This window comes from Urocitellus parryii, chromosome 3 (genome assembly GCF_045843805.1).
Source record: "Urocitellus parryii isolate mUroPar1 chromosome 3, mUroPar1.hap1, whole genome shotgun sequence".
Classification (NCBI taxonomy): domain Eukaryota; kingdom Metazoa; phylum Chordata; class Mammalia; order Rodentia; family Sciuridae; genus Urocitellus; species Urocitellus parryii.
Window position 1 is genome coordinate 15,347,450 of NC_135533.1, and position 19,654 is coordinate 15,367,103.

Below are 19,654 nucleotides of genomic sequence, written 5' to 3' on the forward strand. Positions count from 1 at the left end.
TGAAGACTTTGCTTTAAGAAAAGTCCCGACAGATGTTGAACTATGGTCTCAATTTCCAGTGTTCAAGGCTCCATTCTCTAGCAGAGCATTTCCTTTGGCTACTCAGGACAGCTTGACTTCAATGTTAAAAGCAAAGAGGGAGACGTGAGTTTTGCAAAGCCAGCTCCCTGTATTTGCCTGTGTCTGACAGAGTGGGGAGGGAATGGGTGTTGGGAAGTGAGGGCAGCTAATGAGGTCTGGGGGCTGCAGGAAAGTGGGATCTGGGAGCCCTCTGGATCCCAACAGCCTGCACCTCTCACATGCACCCCACGGATGTTTTAGCAGCTAATCAGATGGATAGTCACCAGACTGGAAACACAACACTTCAGGAATGTGGACTCCTAATGGGGAGGGAGAAAGATTTTAGAGTTTAAGAAAGAGTCAGTTTGAGGAACTGGAAGAAAACAGAAGAGCCCTGGAGGGTAGCAGACTGCAATCAGGAATGTCAATCAGAAATGCTGACAACCTCGTGATTCTTAGGCCCCACCCACCCACCATACTGGAACTGAGGGGCACTTTATGCTGAGCTACGTCCCCAGCCCTTTTTCAGTTTTATTTTGAGACAGGACCTTGCAGGAAGTTGCTGAGGCTGGCCTTAAGCTGGCCTTGAACCTCCTGCCTCAGCCTCCTCAGCCTCTCCAGTCGCAAGCTCTTTAGGGAATCTACGTGGCATGAATCACATGGCTGAGACACTCTCCGCCGTAATTCATGGCTGGTTTGCAAAACTACAAATCAGAGGTGATGTTTTCCTCACATCCGTCTGTCCGGCTTCTTTGACTCAGTGTAAGGTTTCCTTGTCTGGTTCTGGAACTTCCGGTTGACAGGAAGTTGAAGTGAAGACGGAGGTGCACATTGTCCTGCCTCTCCAAGCCCTGGGATGATGATAATATTTCTATTTAAGGAAATTCAGGGGGTTCTGAAGCATCCCTTTTAGTTTCTCTGATGGACCTAACTTCCTATAGGAAAGAATGGGAATATTAAGATAAAGAAAAATGAAGGATAAAACTGAATACAGATAGCTAAGTCTGTATTTTTTTTTAAAAAAATTCATAATTAATATCCTGAGGAGATGCCTAGGAGAACTTGTAAACAGAGAGAGGAATTTTGAAATGTATTAAATCCACATGATCTCACCAAACTTCCAACATGAAATTCCATTTCCCCCAGAGTCTGATTGTGAAAGGTCCTTTTTAACTGGCTGGTGTCACTCTGCAGATGCAGGTAGGACTGCGGCTCTCTTACCCATGTGCAAATGACCTCTTCCCAATTCAAGGGACTCTTCAGTGACTCTGGAGCCTGGCCTGAGAGACACTCAGCCACGTGCCCAAGTGTCGTTGATAGTAAAAAGCAGAACCTCACTGACAGGTAGGCAGAAGGACATTGCAGTCATCCATCAAAACTCAAGGACTCAAGCAAGCTGATTTTGGTCCCTAGCCACAGCCTGGGTCTTGGGCCTGCTTCCTTGTAGTTGACCGTGTCCCTCAGCTGAAGACCTGAGGCCAGGAGCATGCCGTGGTCACTGAGTTGGGTGTCCCCTGGGAGTCTGGGGCATTTCAGGAAGGACTGAGAGGATCTGGCCCAGGGTAGGATGTGGGGCCATCTGGTCATCTTGTGGTTTGGACGAGGTCCTTCTTGCCTGTGTGCGGGTCTGACTTGTTTTTATCTAACCCCATCATAGTCACAGGTGGCCTGGTCTGAGGCTGGTGTTCCGTGAGGCTGTGAAGTTGTGTATGTTCAGCAGGAGACACTGTGGCTTAGCTGAGTGCCAGGGCAGTTCCCTCCCGTCAGGTGTAGCTGTGTCCAGAACGGTTCAGCAGGGCCAGCTGCTTTGACTGTGTATCGAGGGCCTGGGCAGCATGGTGAGGTGTTCTGACACCCCAGCTGTTATTGAAGACACCTAGCACCTTATTTTTTATTTTTTGGTACTAGGAATTGAACCCAGGGGTGCTTTACCTCTAAGCTACATTTCTAGTTTAAATTTTTCTTTTTTTAAAAAATTTGAGACCGGGTTTTGCTAAATTGCTGAGGCTGGCCTCACATTTGTGATCCTCCTGACTCGGCCTCTGGAGTCACTGGTATTCCAGGTGTGTGTCACCATACTACCTAGGTTAAGACCCCAAGCGTTTTGTTGCAGAAGGGAGGGAATTTATTTCTGAGCAGCCTGTGGAGTTCATTATTTCAAATACTCATTCCTAAGGGCCCTTCCACAGAGGTGTGCTCTTACAAAGTTAACCTCTAATGGTCATGTTCCCTGGAGTCTTACTGAAGGGTTACAGTCCTGTTGCATTTTATGATCTGGGCGAAGATGGGACATTCAGGTTTAAAGATGTTCACTAGGCTCAATACATTTAGGGCTGAGGTCTCAGAGGTGGAAATCTGTGTGTGAGAAGTCCATTCATCCTTCATGAGCAGCCCAGCTGCCCCCTGGGGAGACTCTCTCTCCTATATGCTCCCAACATCCCTTCCCCTCTCTCTTTTATTTTTTTAAATTGCTCTCTATTTTTATTCCCTACAGTTTTAATTTTTGTTTTGTTTTGAACCCTGGGGCACTTAACCACTGAGCCATCCTCAGCCCTTTTTTGTATTTTATTTAGAGATAGGGTTTTGCCGAGTTGCTTAGGGCCTTGCTAAATTGCTGAGGCTGGCTTTGAACTCGCGATTCTCCTGCCTCAGCCTCCTGAGCTGCTGGGATTACAGGTGTGTGCCTCACATTTTCATTTTCTTTCTTTCTTTCTTTCTTTTTTATACTACACCCCAATCAGTTCTTTGGAAACTTAGATGGTGAGCTCCTTGGGGGCAGAAGGTAATAACTTCCATAGCCTTGGCTCCTCAGACAGGCTTGGCACATAGCAGGTGTTCCATACCCATGCCCGAAGTGATTCAATGAGCAAAACTGACAACTCGTACCAACAGCTGGGCTTTGGTTGACCTGGAAGTTCATGACCGATGAGGCTATCATATTTTTTTTCCATTTCTGGTTGATTTTTTTTTGTTGTTGTTTATGTTTTTCCCCTTTTTTTGTAGCACTCAAGTAATGAAGGGAAATGAATATTTACAGCTGGATCCAGCCACGCCAGGAGTGTATTCTGGAAATCCATACCCATTTGGGATTGATCCGGTAATGACGTCATCTTGGGTAACATATTTATGATGCACAGTGTGTTGTTGAGAAGCTGTCTGAATAGAGGGAAAGAAATGACCAGAACCTGTTAAACTAACAGACTTATGTTGAGATAGAATATTCTGCTTTGAGGTTGTCCTGTTTTGTTTTGTCTTTGCAGCGCAGGGGAGGGAACCCAGGGCTTTATGCATGCTAGGCCAATACTCTACCACTGCCCTGCACCCCAGCCCCCATGCTGGAGAGGACACACAGAGCTAGATTCAAGCCAGTGCCCTAGCTGTACCTCTTCCCAGCCCCTGGGTCATTTTCCACACAGTTCCTGAACATCGCTTCTTTCTCCATCATTTATTCCACACACAAAAAATGATAGAATCCTTAAAAAGCCCTTGGTTGCCTGGAAACCATGCCTATTAGATAAGTGAGATAAATGGTTTGGCTTCCTAGTCAAGTTTCCTGCTTTGCATTTTCTTGCAATGGGTAACGTCTTTCTTTTTCCTAGAAAATATGGATTCCCTTTTTTTTTTTTTTTTTACTGCATATGATTGATACAAGTTTTTTTTAAAGGTATACACTTCCTTTTATTTGTTTGTTATATATTTCTCAACAAACTAGATGTGAGCCAAACAAAACAAAGGTGTTACCTTGCATAGCCTTTAGATATAAAGGAGTTAGGAGCTGATACACATGCCTGTTCGTACAAAGCCAAGCTCGAGGGTCCAGCGCACACTGCCACCAGGTGGCAGCCTTGTGCTCCAAATAGGAGAAGTGTAGCCTTGAACTTGGCAAACGCTTCTCAGTTCTCTCTGGGAGAGAACCTGAGACCTCAGTTTTGATTGCCAACAGTCAAGAGTAAACAAATGCCCTATAAAAATGGCTCTCTAATCTCTTCCATCTGGGGTAGTCTTTTCATTGTTCCCAGGCTCTCCCACTATCTTCCCACCTGCCTACCCTTAGAAAAACAGAAACATTGCTCAGGGTTTGTTTATATTTGCCACTCAGAAGTGCTAGCATTCTCAGTTTTATGAAGAGTAAAATCCCTGAACACTGGTTGGTAACCTGCAAAGTGTTAGAAGCCAATTTGGGTTTTCATTTTTCTAAACTGGAAGGCTTTATTTGTGGCCAAAGGAATGTCCCTATCAGTAAGCAGACTGAGGGGGATCCTAGAGCAGGAGGAAGCCGTGGTCTCCTCTTCTTGATCCTCGTTTGCTTGGATCTCATTGTTCCTATCATCCTTCCCAGCCCACATCTCATTTGTAGCAAATTCTGTCTGCTCAACTTGCTCCTCAGACAGAGTAGGGCTATGTGTTGTTAGAAAAGGAAGGAAAAAAAAGGGTAAAGGAAGAAAAAAAAAAGGTAAAAGAGAAAGAGGGACATTGAAAATAATGAAAAATTTTTCCTAGTAACATTTAGAATTTTGAGAATTTGGAGTCTTGGGCTGGGGATGTAGCTCAGTGGTAGAGTACTTGTCTAAGATGCATGAGGCCTTGGAGTCAGTCCCTAACATCACTAGAAAAGAAAAAAGAAAAATTCTGATCATTTTATCATAAAATAATACATACTGGCTCACCCCTCTATCCCAGTGACTTGGGAGGCTGAGGCAGGAGGGTCACAAGTTTGAGTTTAGCCTGGGAAACTTAGAAAAACCATTTTTTGAAATACAATAAAAAGAGTTGGGGACATGACTTAATGGTAGAATGCCCCTGGATTTAATCCCCAGTGCATACAAACAATTTTTTTTTAATTTAAAAAATAAAATAACATAAAAATCTATATAGTACAAAATATTATAAAGAAAATCAGATTTTCTTCTTCTCCTGTTCCTGCAATCCTGTGTCTCAGAGGTAACAAAATATTCTGTGCCTCTGTCAATACTTGTGTTACAAATTAATGAAGGATTCTTTTTTGCATGATGTAAATTTCCACGGTACATTTACTAACTGTGTCAGCATCTCCTTGTGAATCAAATCACAAAATATTTGGCCTTTATTATAACTGAGAATCTTGTATTTGCTCATCATGGACACACAGTGGTTAAAATTCCAGGCTCTGGAATCAAAGTGCCTGGGTTGAAATCTCCATTTACTTGCTTGTGGTTTTGAGCAAGTTATCATCTCTGTGTCCGTTTCCTTACCTGTGAAGTAGATATAATAACAGCCCTAACTCCTAGGACTGCTCAGCAGGTGATAGGGTTTTTACAGATAAAACCCCCAAACAGTCTGGTACATAAACATGGCAAATGCTCCTTAATGTGAGTTGCTGTTGTATATTTTTTTGAGGTGTGTAAGTAACTTAATCTTCCTGAGATTGTGTATATCCATCCCATAGATCATTTGTTAGAACTCAATGTGGTAAATTCATCTAAAGGGCTTTGTGTGTGCTTGGTACTTAGTACTATGAGCATCTTATCAGATTTGGCAGAATCTCCAGTGTGCTGGTAACCCTCACCCCCATGCTGAGTGATACTGTAGGAATGGGCCAACCAGGTGGGTGAAGGAAAGGCAGTGGGCAGAGGGCAGACCTGGCGCAGCTCAGATGCCAGGACTGATGACAAGACTAGAGAAGACCCCTGTTAGAGGGTCCCTTCTGCGTCCATCCTTACCAGCTTCTTGGTGGTTGTCCAGCTGGCTCAGGATGTTGCAAAGAAAGAATCAGTGGTATGAAGGTCCTGCTGTGTGTGTGTGTGTGTGTGTGTGTGTGTGTGTGCATGCATGCACATGCATGTGTACATGTGTGCATATGTGTATATGCCTGTATGTTAGAGGAGGCAAGATGGATTCATATTGAGGCTTTGTCTACTTGGATGTTGGCCCTAAACAGAAGCAGAGTATTTTGGAGGAGAAAGTTGTTCAGAGGGGAAGGTGAGAGGCCCTGTGATTTTGTTACTTTTGAGATACAGCATTGCAAACCCTGAGGCTGAGTCTAGTAGAGGTTTGGGATGTGCCAAAGTGGGGTCAAGGGCAGGAGCAAGGTCTTGGAGTCTTTTTCGTAGGGGTAGGAGTGGAGATGACAAGAGAGTTGAGGTTTCTGTGAGAAAGAGGAATTTAAGCGATGGGGATCATTAACCACTGTGAGACCCTAACTAGCCCCCCAACTGCTCTGGGTACTTGTCTTGTTTATCAGTTTTATTTTGGGCTGGGTGGGTACACATGTCCCCCACCTTGCAAGCCTGGACAGGTGGAGAAGGTAGGAACCATGTCTTACCCATAGTGCTCATAAAGATTGGCTGTAGGAGTGGCTTCTTGAGAAGGGCCTGGGAAAAAATGCTTTGTAATAGAAAGTGCTATAGAAATTCAAAGTTATGATGATGCACACCCATAATCCCAGCTACCCAGAAGGTGGAATCAGGAAGATCACAAATTTGAGGCCAACCTTAGCAACTTAGCAAGACCCTGTCTCAAAATAAAAAGAGATGCAGCTCAGTGGTAGAGCACCCCTGGGTTCAATCCCCAGGACAACACACACACACACACACACACTCACACTCACAAGAAGTGGATATTGAATACATCCTGGGCCAGGGATCTACAAGCTATTATTAAGGGAACTGAGGCAAGTTTGAGACCTCTCCTTAGTGTTTCAGTTAATCTTTTCGTTTAGGACAGGGGAAAAGTCATATAGGATTCTTCTCCCTTTTTTTCTATCGGCAACTTGATATTTTATTAATGGCGCTGATGATTTTGGTACTGTTGTCACCTAGTGGCATTGATAATGGGCTCGGTCGGTCCTTTCCCTTTCCGGAGCCTGAAAGCATGTAGTTCTCAGAACAACTCCTGGGAGAATCTTGTTGTAGCCCCAGCTCCAGTAGAACTCTCTCTCACGTGTTTCTTGTCACATTTCTTATTCCAGATTTGGAACCTGGCCTCCAACAAGCTCACATTTTTGAACTCTTATAAAATGAAGATGTCGGTCATCCTGGGAATTGTCCAGATGGTTTTTGGTGTTATTCTCAGCCTCTTCAATCACATGTGAGTTTCCTGATTCACCCTCTGATCACACTGATGATGTGGGGAGGTGGGGCCACCAGCTTGGCCCTGCACCCCTGGGTATAAGCCTCCTTCCTGTGAACCATGCTTCCCTGTGTGTCTTACCAGGCAGGGGCGAGCGGGGTGGCTGGAAACAGCAGCACCTGTTTGTGCTGAGCAGAGTCTGTTGAAATTGAGCACACCCCCCGCCACTTCAGAAATAACTAAAGGCTCAGCAAGAGGCTGAGAAGCATGCACACCTGTACCCCCTAACCTGAGAGGTCCAGGCTGGTGATAGTCAGGCTTAGCTCCCACCCCGTGGGCCAGGGGGGCCTTCTGGCCAAGGTGCTCTTGAATTCTGCACTCTGGAAGCCTCTCTGCCCTTTGTGTGTTCATGTTGGTCCGTCTATTTCTTTCTATTTCTCTCAAGATCCATCACTGGAAAGCTTCTTCAACTTATTTGTGCTGAAAGTATAAATGTTGGAACATAACTTCAAATGTACCTGTTCCGTGTACCTCTTGCAGACATGGCATCTGACTTGAAGTCACAGAAATATTCAGTGAGCGCACTAACCAGCACCCTGTTACTGTTGTCAGCTGACAGTGCTGTGCGTGTGGCCCGCCACAGGTGTCCGAGGGCCCTTTCTGACCTCTCTTGGGAGCCCCCTCTTAGCCTTGCAGGACTCTCTCTTAGCACAGGGACTGGCACACTTTCTTTGTAGAGGGCCAGAGAGTGAATATTTCAGTCTTTCCAGGCCATACAGCCTCAGTGGCAATTTCTTCCTTCTGGGTTGGTGGCACGAGAGCAGCCATAGATGTGACCTAAAGGAATGCTTGTAGTTATGTTCCCCATAAAGCTGATGTGCACTCCGAGGTTTGAGTTTCATATAATATCATAACATATTCTTCTTCTTTTGTTTGACTCCTCCTACCATTAAAAAATGTAAAAACAACAGCAAAAACTTAACTTCTGGGCTGTATAAAAACAAGTGAAGACTTGATATGACCCATGGGCCATTTTTTGCTGACTTGTCAGAGCATTTGTGGGAAAAAAAGCTTCAAAATCCCGATTATTCTCTCCTTCTGCCTTCAAGTGTGATCCTGCGAGCCAGGTCCGCATGGGAAGCTGTGGCCAAATCACCCCTCTCTTTATGACTCTCAAAGGTCAATCTAAAGCATGACCTTTGCTTTATACATTGCCTTCTAGACCTGGGTTATCTCTGAGTCTTTTGTGCAAAAGCACTTCCCATATTTCCTTGCTCCTCTTTTCTGTGCACCCATGAGTGCTGCTCACCTGGGGAGCGTGGCTGTTTGCCAGCCGTGTTCAAAAAACAAACGGACATTTTGTCTTTGGGGAGTAGACTGCAGCGAGAATGTGCCTTCGATGTTCTGTCTTGTGTGTCTGTTCTCGACCCCCAGATACTTCAAGAACACTCTCAACATCATTCTGCAGTTCATCCCTGAGCTGATCTTTATCCTGTGCCTGTTCGGGTATCTGCTTTTCATGATCATTTTCAAATGGTGCCAGTACGATGCCCATGTGTCCCAGCATGCCCCCAGCATCCTCATCCACTTTATCAACATGTTCCTGTTCGACTACGATGACCCTTCCAACGTGCCCCTGTACAGTCATCAGGTAGTTTGGTTTTTCGAGAATCCTTCTTTCATCCGCTGGGTCATGTCAAATCTCTCTCATACTCTTAGAGTATGGCAGGGAGTAGATATTTGCAAGACTGAGCTGTCTTCCCACCAGGGAAGAATGGTAAGTTTAACTTTCAAAAGGTTCATGTTATAGGAGTGTACCGGTGCTGAGAGTTTGTGTAGCCCCAGCCCTTCCTGTCGGGGTAATAGACGAAAGGGATTATTGCCGAGGGTGGAAAACTGAGTGTTAAAAAAAAAAAAGAAGAAAATAATCAGCCTGCTTCAAACAATAAAATGCTCAAGATAGCACCTTAAAAGTTAATAATCTTGTATCTAAAAAGCAAACTCTAGCTAAGGTTCACAAGAATAGAATCAAGAAGGGAAGTTCTATAGAGCCCTTGCAAGGCCTGGGCTCAATCTCCAGAACTGCAGGAAGGAAAAGGAGAGGGAGGGGGAAGGGGAAGAGGCAAAGAAAGAGGAGGAGGAGTGGTGGGGGAGGAGGAGGAGGAGGAGGAGGAGGAGGAGGAGGAGGAGGAGAGGAGTGGAGGAGTGGAGGAGTGGGGGGAGAGGAGGAGGAGGAGGAGGAGGAGGAGGAGGAGTGGGGGGAGAGGAGGAGGAGGAGGAGGAGGAGGAGGAGGAGTGGAGGAGTGGGGGGAGAGGAGGGGGAGGAGGAGGAGGAGGAGGAGGAGGAGGAGTGGAGGAGTGGGGGGAGAGGAGGGGGAGGAGGAGGAGGAGGAGGAGGAGGAGGAGGAGGAGGAGGAGGAGAGGAGTGGAGGAGTGGAGGAGTGGGGGGAGAGGAGGAGGAGGAGGAGGAGGAGGAGGAGTGGAGGAGTGGGGGGAGAGGAGGAGGAGGAGGAGGAGGAGGAGTGGAGGAGTGGGGGAGAGGAGGGGGAGGAGGAGGAGGAGGAGGAGGAGGAGGAGTGGAGGAGTGGGGGGAGAGGAGGGGGAGGAGGAGGAGGAGGAGGAGGAGGAGGAGGAGGAGGAGTGGAGGAGTGTGGGGAGAGGAGGGGAAGGAGGAGGAGGAGGTTTGTTGATCCTTTGTTCACACTGGTCCTCAGTTTCTGGGAAGCTATAAACCTGCCTGGTTGTTGTTCTCAGTTCCACGGCAGCTAGAGATTTTTTTTCCCTTCACTTTTCTGCTTTTCTTTCGTGGACAGCATGTTCCAACCGTTGGATTTTATTGCTACTGTGACGTCTCCTGTTTCTTTTAGACTCTTAATCAGCTTAATGCAGCCGTTGGTCCCTCTGTGTTCGTGGGGGGCTGGTTCCAGGACCCCTCACCTGCTGTGGAGTGAGAGCTCAAGTTCCTTCTGTAACAAGGTGTGGTAGCCACACGTAGCCTACAGACCTCCTGCTGCATATTTTAAACATCTCTTGATTACTTATAGTACCTGATACAATATAAAGGCTGTGTAGATAGTTGTTGTACTATTTTGTTTAGGGAATAACTACAAGGAGAGAAAAGTCTCTATATTTCCTTTTTTAAATATTTTTGATCTGTCGTCGGTGAGTCTGTGGATATGGCACTTGCAGATAGAGAGGGTCATGTGTATTTTATTTTGAAAAAGTATAAATGTCCCATCCATCAGACCCAGACATAAAAAGAACACAGTAATTATTTGATAACACAAATAGTTCTTTTTCCCTGGCTTCTCCCAGTGATTAATGCAATAGAGCGTGCCCGCAGGTTTTCACCAGAGGAGGACCCGCTTCTTTGCCGATTCCTCCGGGTGGAGCTCTGTGGCGGTACCAGGTGGCGCTTTGGTGTAGAGTCCTCCAGAGGTTGCTCTGCTGGGTGTCCTGGTTAAACGTGACTTCACACCCCTCCCTGGCCATGCTCCTGAGTTTGATTCCTGGCTGTTCTCCTCCTCCACCGAGGCATCAAATAAGAAGAGAAATGCCTCATGATGGGGTTTTTGTGAGGAATGGTTTTACGGACTCTGTGAAGAAGTGTGCTCTGACAGCCCTGTTGCTGTACTGCGGTTGGCTGTGTTGAACATCGTGGTAGCCTTGAGCCGCCCCAGAGTGCTGGCGCGCCTAAGTGTTCTTCGAAGGATCATTTGCTCAGTGCTGGAGTTAAAATGGAAGTTTAGCTGGATTTCCCAGACTAGTCTCTTTCAGGCAGAAAATGAGAGTGGCCAAACATTTCACGTGTTAACTGCTTTCATGAAGCCCAGGATCCTCCCTTAGCCTAACGTGCTCCCTCTACTGCACAGTGGTGGCTTTTCCAACATTTTTTTTTTTTTGGTACTGGGAATTGAACTCAGGCACTCAACCTCTGAGCCACATCCCAGCCCTATTTTGTGTTTTATTTAGAGACAGGGTCTCATTGAGTTGCTTAGTGCCTCACTTTTGCTGCGGGCTGCCTTTGAACTCGCCATCCTCCTACCTCAGCCTCCTGAGCCGCTGAGATTACAGGTGTGCACCACCATGCCTGGCTGCCTTCCCAACTTTTTTGGTCTCAAAAACATTACTGGGACTACGAGGCTGTTTTCCCCTCGCCTGAGGACTAAGATTCATCATCTCCATACAGTTCGAAGTAACCTCATTTTGGGGTCATGCAGCTCCATGTCCTTGCCCTGCCTGTCTTTGGATGTTAAGCAGGGACAGCGACACTCCTGTGTATACCTAGCCAGGTGCTTTTTGCGTCATCAGGGGAAAAGCCTTGTTACACACAGGGACACATGGCAATGGGCAGCTTTGGGTGCAGGAGGTAGGTTGGGCAGGCCCGAAGCTGATCCTCTTTTGAGCATTTAAAACAGTGCAAGATGGAAGATTGAACAGAGAGTGTTCCACGGTTGTCCAGGTCAATCTCGTTAGCACTGGGGTAATACATCAGTTGTCTCCCAGCCTGCACTGTGGGCCGTCAAAACAGCAGAAGCAGTAGGAAGGCTCAGGAAAGTGCTTTTTCTTTTCCTTCACTTCATTCCAGACCCTTTCAGCATCCCTGACCCAGCCCTAGGGACACCTGGTTCTTTGGTCAGTCCTCACAACTGGGATCTGGAGTGTGTGTGAAGAAAGAGGTGGGGACGGGAGAATAGGAAAGGAAATAGGCAGCAGCCATCCCGTGGTGGTGCGCGCCTGTAAGCCCAGTGGCTCAGGAGGCTGAGGCAGGAGGATCACGAGTTCCATGCCAGCCTCAGCAATTTAGTGAGGATCTAAGTAACTTGGCAAGACCCTGTCTCTAAGTATAAAAAGGGCTGGGGATGTGGCTCAGCGGTTAAACGCCCCTGGGTTCAATTCCTGGAACCCAAACCAAAACCAAACCCCCAAAATGCAGCAGGACGATAGAAGGGATCTCTCCTGGGACTCAGCAGAGGCCAGAGGACCACGGAAGCCTGGCTCCAAAGTGAGGTGTGAGAAACCACCAGGAGGGCGCAGTGGGTGTCCTGCCCCCTGGGAACTGGCCCAGAGTGAGGAGGAAAGGCAGGTGGAGGCTATGGGGAGCTTTTGTATTCTTTATTAAGAGAAGGAGCAAGAAATCTTGGATCATTTTCTAGCACTAAAAATATAAAATCGCTGATTGAAACAATGTGAATGAAAGGGCTTGGTTACTATGGAGTGAGCGGTGGGCCAGGGGACTTGCCGTTTTCATCTCAGCCTAGGGGACAGGTTAAAGCATCAGGAGAAGAAAACAGAGCTGCCTCTGTGAGGGGCCTCACAGCACTTCTTGTTTTAAAGGCTGGTGGCGTGTGGTGTGAGTGTGGATAAGGGCTACATAGAGAGTAAAGCAGATCCAGCTTCCTCCCTACCCCAGGCCGCGGGCACCACGGCACCGACATTTCTCCATCGGCAACAGGAATATTCCAGATCTGAAGTTGAATAGACATGAAATTCTTTAGATCTCTCAGGTGCTTCTGAAGTGACCCATGTGGACCATTGTGATCGTGTGAAGTCGACCTGTGGTAACTTTAAAATGAGAGGGTCTCATCATTTTGGTCTTGCAGCGAGAAGTCCAAACCTTCCTCGTCATCATGGCGTTGATTTCTGTGCCATGGATGCTTCTGATAAAGCCGTTCATTCTCAGAGCCAACCATCGGAGGGCCCAGGTAAGGGCTGGGTTCACTCACCCACGGTGGTTGCAGTGTGGCTTCTTGGAAGTGGAAGTCTAGGCAACGTTGAGAGAAAGCCTGGGGTTCTGTGACCCTAGGGATGTGGGGGCTGTCAGGGACATGTTTTCTTCAGGAGAGACACACCTTGGCCCTCTTTGTCCCCTGCCTACTAATCCTCTTATTTCCAAACACATTAAATCTTTGTTCCTGAAAACTTTGCTCATGGAGTAGGTGTGCTATCTAGCGGTAATTAATGATTTATAAGACACTGAACTTTGTTGTCTTAATAGTTGAACACAGGAGAAATTTACTACAGTTTTACTTTTGAAATGAATAGTAACCTGGGCATGGTGGTACCTGCCTGTAATCCCAGTGACTTGGAAGGCTGAGGCAGGAGGATTGCAAGTTTAAGGTCCATCTTAGCAATCTAGCAAGGTCCTAAGCAACTTAGGGAGACCCTGTCTCAAATTTTTAAAAGGCTAGGAATGTAGCTCAGAGGTAGAGCACCCTGGATTCAATCCCTGCTACAAATATATAGAAAGATTTTACCACATTCTGTTGCAGATTGTGTCAGGGAACTAGAGTAGTAAGGAAATTCAAAAAAGTCAGTTATTATTAATTGGTGATTTTCCTCCTGTGCCAAATACCATTTCTGCCTACTTCTTCCTTTTGTCTAAATGGCTCCCGAGCTTCAGATTTACCCAGAGAATGAAAAAGATTAATATCCACCTGAAGCAAATAGGATTTAGGAAGATTAACCTCTTCCAGGGGACATCAGAGTCTAGCTCTGACACACTCATGCTGTTTGAGATTATTCTCTGCTTTCTTCATTAGAGTAAAGGCTCAAGTGGAATGTGCTAAGATATTCATATTAAATCCTACTTTTCTAAAATCTGTGTTGGATATTGACCTCAAATATAATTCATGAGGGCTATGGATAGAGAGAAAGACTGAGAAAAGAACACTTGTTTGTTATTTGGTTAATTGAGGAGAGACTAAGGTGGTGAAGGGAGGTTGCATGATATACAAATTCAGAGTTCCATGCTGATCATCCAAGTTCTTATGAGGATTTATTTATCAAACTAGGAGGCCAAACGTATTTTATTTAAGAGTTTGTTGGTTTGACCCAACAATTGTAACCCAAAGTTACAATTGATCTATCGGGTGTGTTTGTTTTAACAGTAGGAAGCTTCTTTTGCACACAAATCGCTTTTCTGTAAAGACTGGGCACAGTGTGGCTCTGGAGGAAATCACATGCTCTGGCTTAGATGGTCTGGAGCCCAGTTGAAACCTGGCCCAGTTGAAAGGTGATTATACCTAGATTTTACTTTCCCTTGACTTTTTCCTTTCTTTTTAAAAAAGTATATTTGTGTTGGAAACTTATAAATATTTACACAAATGGGCATGTGGACTTTCAATTTTACCCCTGCACATATTAGTTGCAGAAAGAAGTAAAGATATTTTAAAGCCTAATTTGCAATACTCTTTCTATGAAATCGTCCAGGAACAACTTTGGATGTGGGACATTCAGCTCTATAGTAACTTGAAAGGACTACAGGTTGAGCATCCCTAATCTGAAAATTCAAAACTCAAACTGGTGCAGGATTGGAAACTCGTTGAGCTCCAACATGACATCATAAGCAGAAAAGCCCACACCTGACATCACACTGTGGATCTCTGCCAAAATGCAGGCGCTCTGAAGATACCAATAAGTTACCTTCAGGCTACTTAAATCAGGTGTATTTGAAACACAAATGAACTTTGCATCTAGACTTGAATCCATCTTTGAGATATTTCATTATATACATGTAACTATTCCAAAATCTGGAAAAATCAAAATTTGAACTACTAACTACTTCCAGTTCTTCTTTTTTTAAAAAAAAAATTTTTGTTTTAGTTGTAGTTGGACACAATACCATTATTTTATTTTTTTGTTGTGCTGAGGATCGAACCCAGCACCCCGCACATACTAGGCGAGCACTCTACTGCTGAGCCACAACCCCAGCCCTGAACTACTTCCAGTTCTAAGCATTTCAGATACATCTGTATTGCCTTTGAACTTCAAGGTGCTACTAGACCCAGTTGAAAGGTGATTATACTTAGATTTTACTTTCCCTTGACTTTTTCTTTTTTAAAAAGTATATTTGTGTTGGAAAAACGTATTACTATCTCTTAAGTTTGCCCATAGAAAACTAGCTGTTTGAGTCACAGACTATGTCAAAGTTACAATTGATCTATCGGGTACTTGTTTTAACAGTAGGAAGCTTCTTTTGCACACAAATCGCTTTTCTGTAAAGACTGTGCACAGTGTGGCTGGCTATGGAGGAAATCACATTCTCTGGCTTTGGACGGCCTGGGTTTGATACTGATTCTCACTGACTAGCACTAATAACGGTGTGATCTTGGGTACCTTTCTTAACCTTTCTGTGCTAGTTTGCTTCTTTGTGAAATAGGGTGATAATTATGCTGATGTGAAATCCTTTTGAAGGGTTAGCAGGATAATATAGAGTTTAGATCAGTATTGGATACACAGCTGACTTTCAGCAGGAGTCTTTATTTTATGCAGTACTGTTATGATTCTAAGGGTGATTTGGAACTCTCTTTGTTCCCTTGCTTGATGATAGCTGCAGTCATTAATGACTCAAGAAAATGCCACAGAGGACATTGAAGGTGGCAGCTCCAGTCCTGCTGGCCAGAAGACTTCTGCGGGTGCCCGGGAGGCTCAGGACGACGAGGAGGAGGTATCTTGGAAGGCTTCCCATTTTGACAGATTATGGAGATGCGATCTTGTCCTCACAGTCACTGGGGTGTGGGCACTGACCCTGGACACAGGCACTGAGCTGGGAGGCTCTGGGACCCTGCTGGCCTCAGCTCTGTGGCCCCTGAGTCTTGGAAGGTCCCAGGGAAGGAGGACTATCTAAAAGGATCAGAGCAGCTGTTTACCCATGCATCTGGGGGTATTTTAGGATTCTGGCCAAGTACTGCCCTGTCTGAAAGAGTGTGGGATCTAGTGGAACAGAAGGGCCTGCCTGGTGCTGAGGTCCCCTGGGCGTCCACCACATTTACTCTCCTCTTCCCATCAGTGCCCCTCAAGGACAGCAGAGCCCTTTCTAGCCTCAGATACTGAAGTCTGAAGTGGATTATTGATTCCCACTGGCTTCTCCTACATAATCAGACATGGCGGCCACAGCCTCCTTGTTCTGCCTCCTCTCTGCCCACCTCGACTCTGGTCACTTATCTCTACCCTTATCTGCCTCCACGTGAGTCTGTGCACTGTATTGTTCTCGTCCCTCCTGCCCTGTCCCTGTGGGACGCTGTCCACATTTCCTCAGATGAGTCCCAACTGCAGCTTTCACTTGGAGCTCTTTCCCATGAGGCCAGAGATGCCATAAATGGCTCCATTCGTGGTGGTAATTACTTTAAAAATTACTTAAACAAATGGATGGTCAGTTAGAATGAATAAAAATTGGATGGTGGGAAATCTCCCCCACAAGGTTCCGGGGACAGAGAGTAACCCATGACAGTGGCTATTGGTGTCCCTACCTCTGTCAGATGTGGTGGAGTGTCTTGGAAGCCAACCCACCCAAGTCCCAGCCTGCCCAGGACAACCTCCCTCACCAGTTCTCCTCCAGCCCTCAATGTATTCCCAGGCAGCTTCCTCCTGTCACCTCCTCTGTGAACTGGCTGTCCTCATTTGGTCCTCCTTAGCCTCTCACGGGTTCCTTATCCCAGGGTTCATCAGGCTTGGTCTCCTTCCCTTGGCCCTCCTTCCCTTTCAAGCGCCTCCCCCACCAGGAGTTGGCCAGATTCGGCTAACAGCACAATCCTTCAGACTTCAGAGCACCTCTGCACTCATACCCGCCACAAGATGAGCGTCACCAGAACCACCCTCTCCTCAGATCAGTGGCTGCAAGTTAGGTGAACCCCTGAGACTCCTCCAGGTTCCGCACTTTATAGAACAACTCACAGACTCAGGAGGCTGCTGCACATGACAGTATATTTTGTGGTAGCAAAAGGATGCAAATCCGAGCCAGGCAGAGGCAGAGACGAGCAGTGCGGGATCTAGGACAGGAGATTCCAACTGTGAAGCTTCTGGGCCCGAGGAATGCCTTCCTCTCTCGGCACTGATGTGTGACAACATGCACAGGGAGGACTGCCAGCCTGGGCACCTCCCTGGGGACTTCAGTGCCCAGGGTTCTCCTGGAGTTTCATTATGTGGACATAACCCCAGGGGCCTGCTGTCCTATCTCCCTCTGGACCCTGGAGATCGGCCCAGCCCTCTAGTCACATGGCTGGACTCTCTGGTGTCCATCAGCCACCCACCGTGAGTAGCAGGTGCTGCACTAGTGAGATGCCGCGGGTTTAGAGGGGCCCTCCCAGGAGCCAGGCCCAAGCCAGGCCCACTCCGTTATCTTGACTCTACCCGCTCCATCCCTGCCCAGCCCTGAGCCTTGGGTTCACAGAGCGGTTTCCCTGGCTGAGTGGAGAGGCATTGCTTTTTGGGGTTCTCTCTATTACTTGGGACATGGTTGACTGTGGCCCCCATTCCTTCCAGATGTCTGTCTGTCATTGACTGCAGCTGGCTGACTGCGCTGTGACGTCTCCAGCTCCTTGGACCTTTCTTTCTCTCACTGGTTTCTTTTATTCCCCATCCCTGAAAGAAGATGTTTCTGGAGGCTGGGAGCGCCTCCCTCCGTGACCCGTCCCTTGTTGAGTTTTTTGCTCCTCCATGGATGTCCCGAGTGTCTGTCCCTAGCGGGACGTCTTCTGCTGAGTTCCAGTTCCACCTTTCCTCATGCTGAACCATTCTCCCATATGGCCACTGTCGTCAGAAGCTCGGCCCACACGAGGGTCAGCTGCTTGCCTCCTCCCTGCTCTCTCCATCGCTGAGGTGCTGTTCTTCTGGCCACCGGGGCTCCATGGCCTCAGAGCACTGCAGTGCCCTGGCCCAGCTGGGTGGGAGGGACAGTGTCCCACTCCCATGTTTGCTGTGTGTCCCGGTGGCTGCTCCTCTATCCTGGGCTGTGCTGGCTGCCAGCACCTTCTCCCTGCTGGGCCGCGGGCTACTAGAGGTGAGGTCAGGGCCTGGACTGTTTTCCCCACATGTCAGAGTGACCGAAGGCAAACGAGCCACTGTGGCTTCTTGCCACCCTCTCACCTCGGGTTTGAGGGACTGAGCCAATCACCACATCGGCCCTTTTGCCCACAGGCTGCTCCTCTCCAGTCCACAAAGCTGCCAGCTCACCTCCCCCGGGTGTCTGCTCACCTCCCCCAGGTGTCTGCTCACCTCCCCCAGGTGTCGGCTCACCTCACTGACTCCAGGCAGACTTCTCAACTCTCCCAGAGCTTGGCCTTCCAAAAACTTCAACCACCAGGCACTGTCTTTGGGTTCTTCACCTAAACAAACTTCCATTTTCAGCCACATTGATCCTTCTTCTAGTTTCCCCGCTATCACTGGGAAACGTCACCACACGCTTACCCTACCTTACTTTGTCCTAGTTTTCCTCAAGTATGTTTATTTCCCTGAGTTAGTCTGGAGGTGTCTCAACAGCAGAGCACACACCTTGTTCATCTCCTCGTTGGCAACACCTTTCAAGGGCAAGGGGAATAGAGAGGCTGGACAATAGGCACCAAGACACAGAGAGAAGACATGAGCTGTAGTGCTCCCCAGCAGGGATGGTGACTGCAGTCCACAGGAGCCTGTTACCCAAAGAGAGGAGCTCGAAGGCTCCAAAGATGCAGGACTGGTCAGCAGGCAGAAATGCTCATTACCCTCACTCAATCAGCACATGTTGTATGCATGGTTGAGATATCAGACTGCCTGTCTTGCAATAATTGCATATGTACAGTTATCAAATCAATCAAAAATTCAAAAAGTAAAAAAAAAAAGATTTTTTAAGGTTGTCAATATGAAAAAATAAAAGAAAGTACTTCATAAAATTTTAAAAAATTCTCTTTCAGTTCAACTTTGGAGACATCTTCGTCCACCAGGCCATCCACACCATCGAGTACTGCCTGGGCTGCATCTCCAACACGGCCTCGTACCTCCGGCTCTGGGCCCTCAGCTTGGCTCATGCACGTGAGTCAATCTCCCCTGGGAGCTATATGCAGCATACTCGAAGGCAGAAGTGCCTTCCCTGAGTTACTTGTGGTGTGTTTGCCAGAGGAATGCTGTTTTAATATATTTTACCAGGTACTTATGATTCCTTAATTAATTTAGTGTAGTTTTCCACCTTTTGAGTTTACATGAGTAGAATCCTGACTTGGTCAGCTTGGGCTGCCATGACAAAATGCCATAGACTGGGAACTTAAACAATGGAGAATTATTTTCTCACAGCTCAGGAGGCTGGAAGTCCAAGAAGAGGGTGCCCACATGGCTGGGTTCTGGTGAGGGCTCATTTCCCAGCTTGCAGATGGCCACCTTCTTGGTATGTCCTCCATGGAGGGGAGAAAGAGTGAGAGCAAGCTCCCTACTGTCTCTTCTTATAAGGTCACTACTCTCATCATGGGAACCCTTTTCGCAATCTCTTCGAACCCTCATCACCTCCCAAAGACCCGTCTCAAATACCATCCCATTGCAGGTTGGGGCTTCAACCTATGAATCTGGGGAAAGACATAAATATTCAGTTTCTAACAAGTCATGCTATGTGCATTCTGGGTGTGTTTGTGTGTATAAATCATATGACTTGGATCCATTCACTTTGCTGCCAGTAGCTCTAGTTTGCTTACTTCCATTGGTGACTCATATGCCATCACGTATTTCTCTGGTTTCCTCTTGAGGGTAACCCTGCCGCTGTGAACAAAACTGCAGACAATCTTTTACAGGTACTCTAGGGCAC

At 47.0% G+C, this 19,654-nt stretch overlaps 1 protein-coding gene across 1 annotated transcript in view; it reads left to right on the forward strand.

The window, feature by feature from the left end:
* Positions 1-19,654, forward strand: part of Atp6v0a4 (ATPase H+ transporting V0 subunit a4) — a 43,827-nt gene that overhangs the window by 22,731 nt on the left and 1,442 nt on the right. The window contains exons 13-18 of the mRNA XM_026398574.2: positions 3,064-3,157; positions 7,007-7,125; positions 8,542-8,758; positions 12,711-12,812; positions 15,440-15,556; positions 18,777-18,894. Of these exons, the coding sequence (XP_026254359.2) occupies positions 3,064-3,157; positions 7,007-7,125; positions 8,542-8,758; positions 12,711-12,812; positions 15,440-15,556; positions 18,777-18,894 (767 nt within the window). The remainder of the gene's footprint in view (positions 1-3,063; positions 3,158-7,006; positions 7,126-8,541; positions 8,759-12,710; positions 12,813-15,439; positions 15,557-18,776; positions 18,895-19,654) is intronic.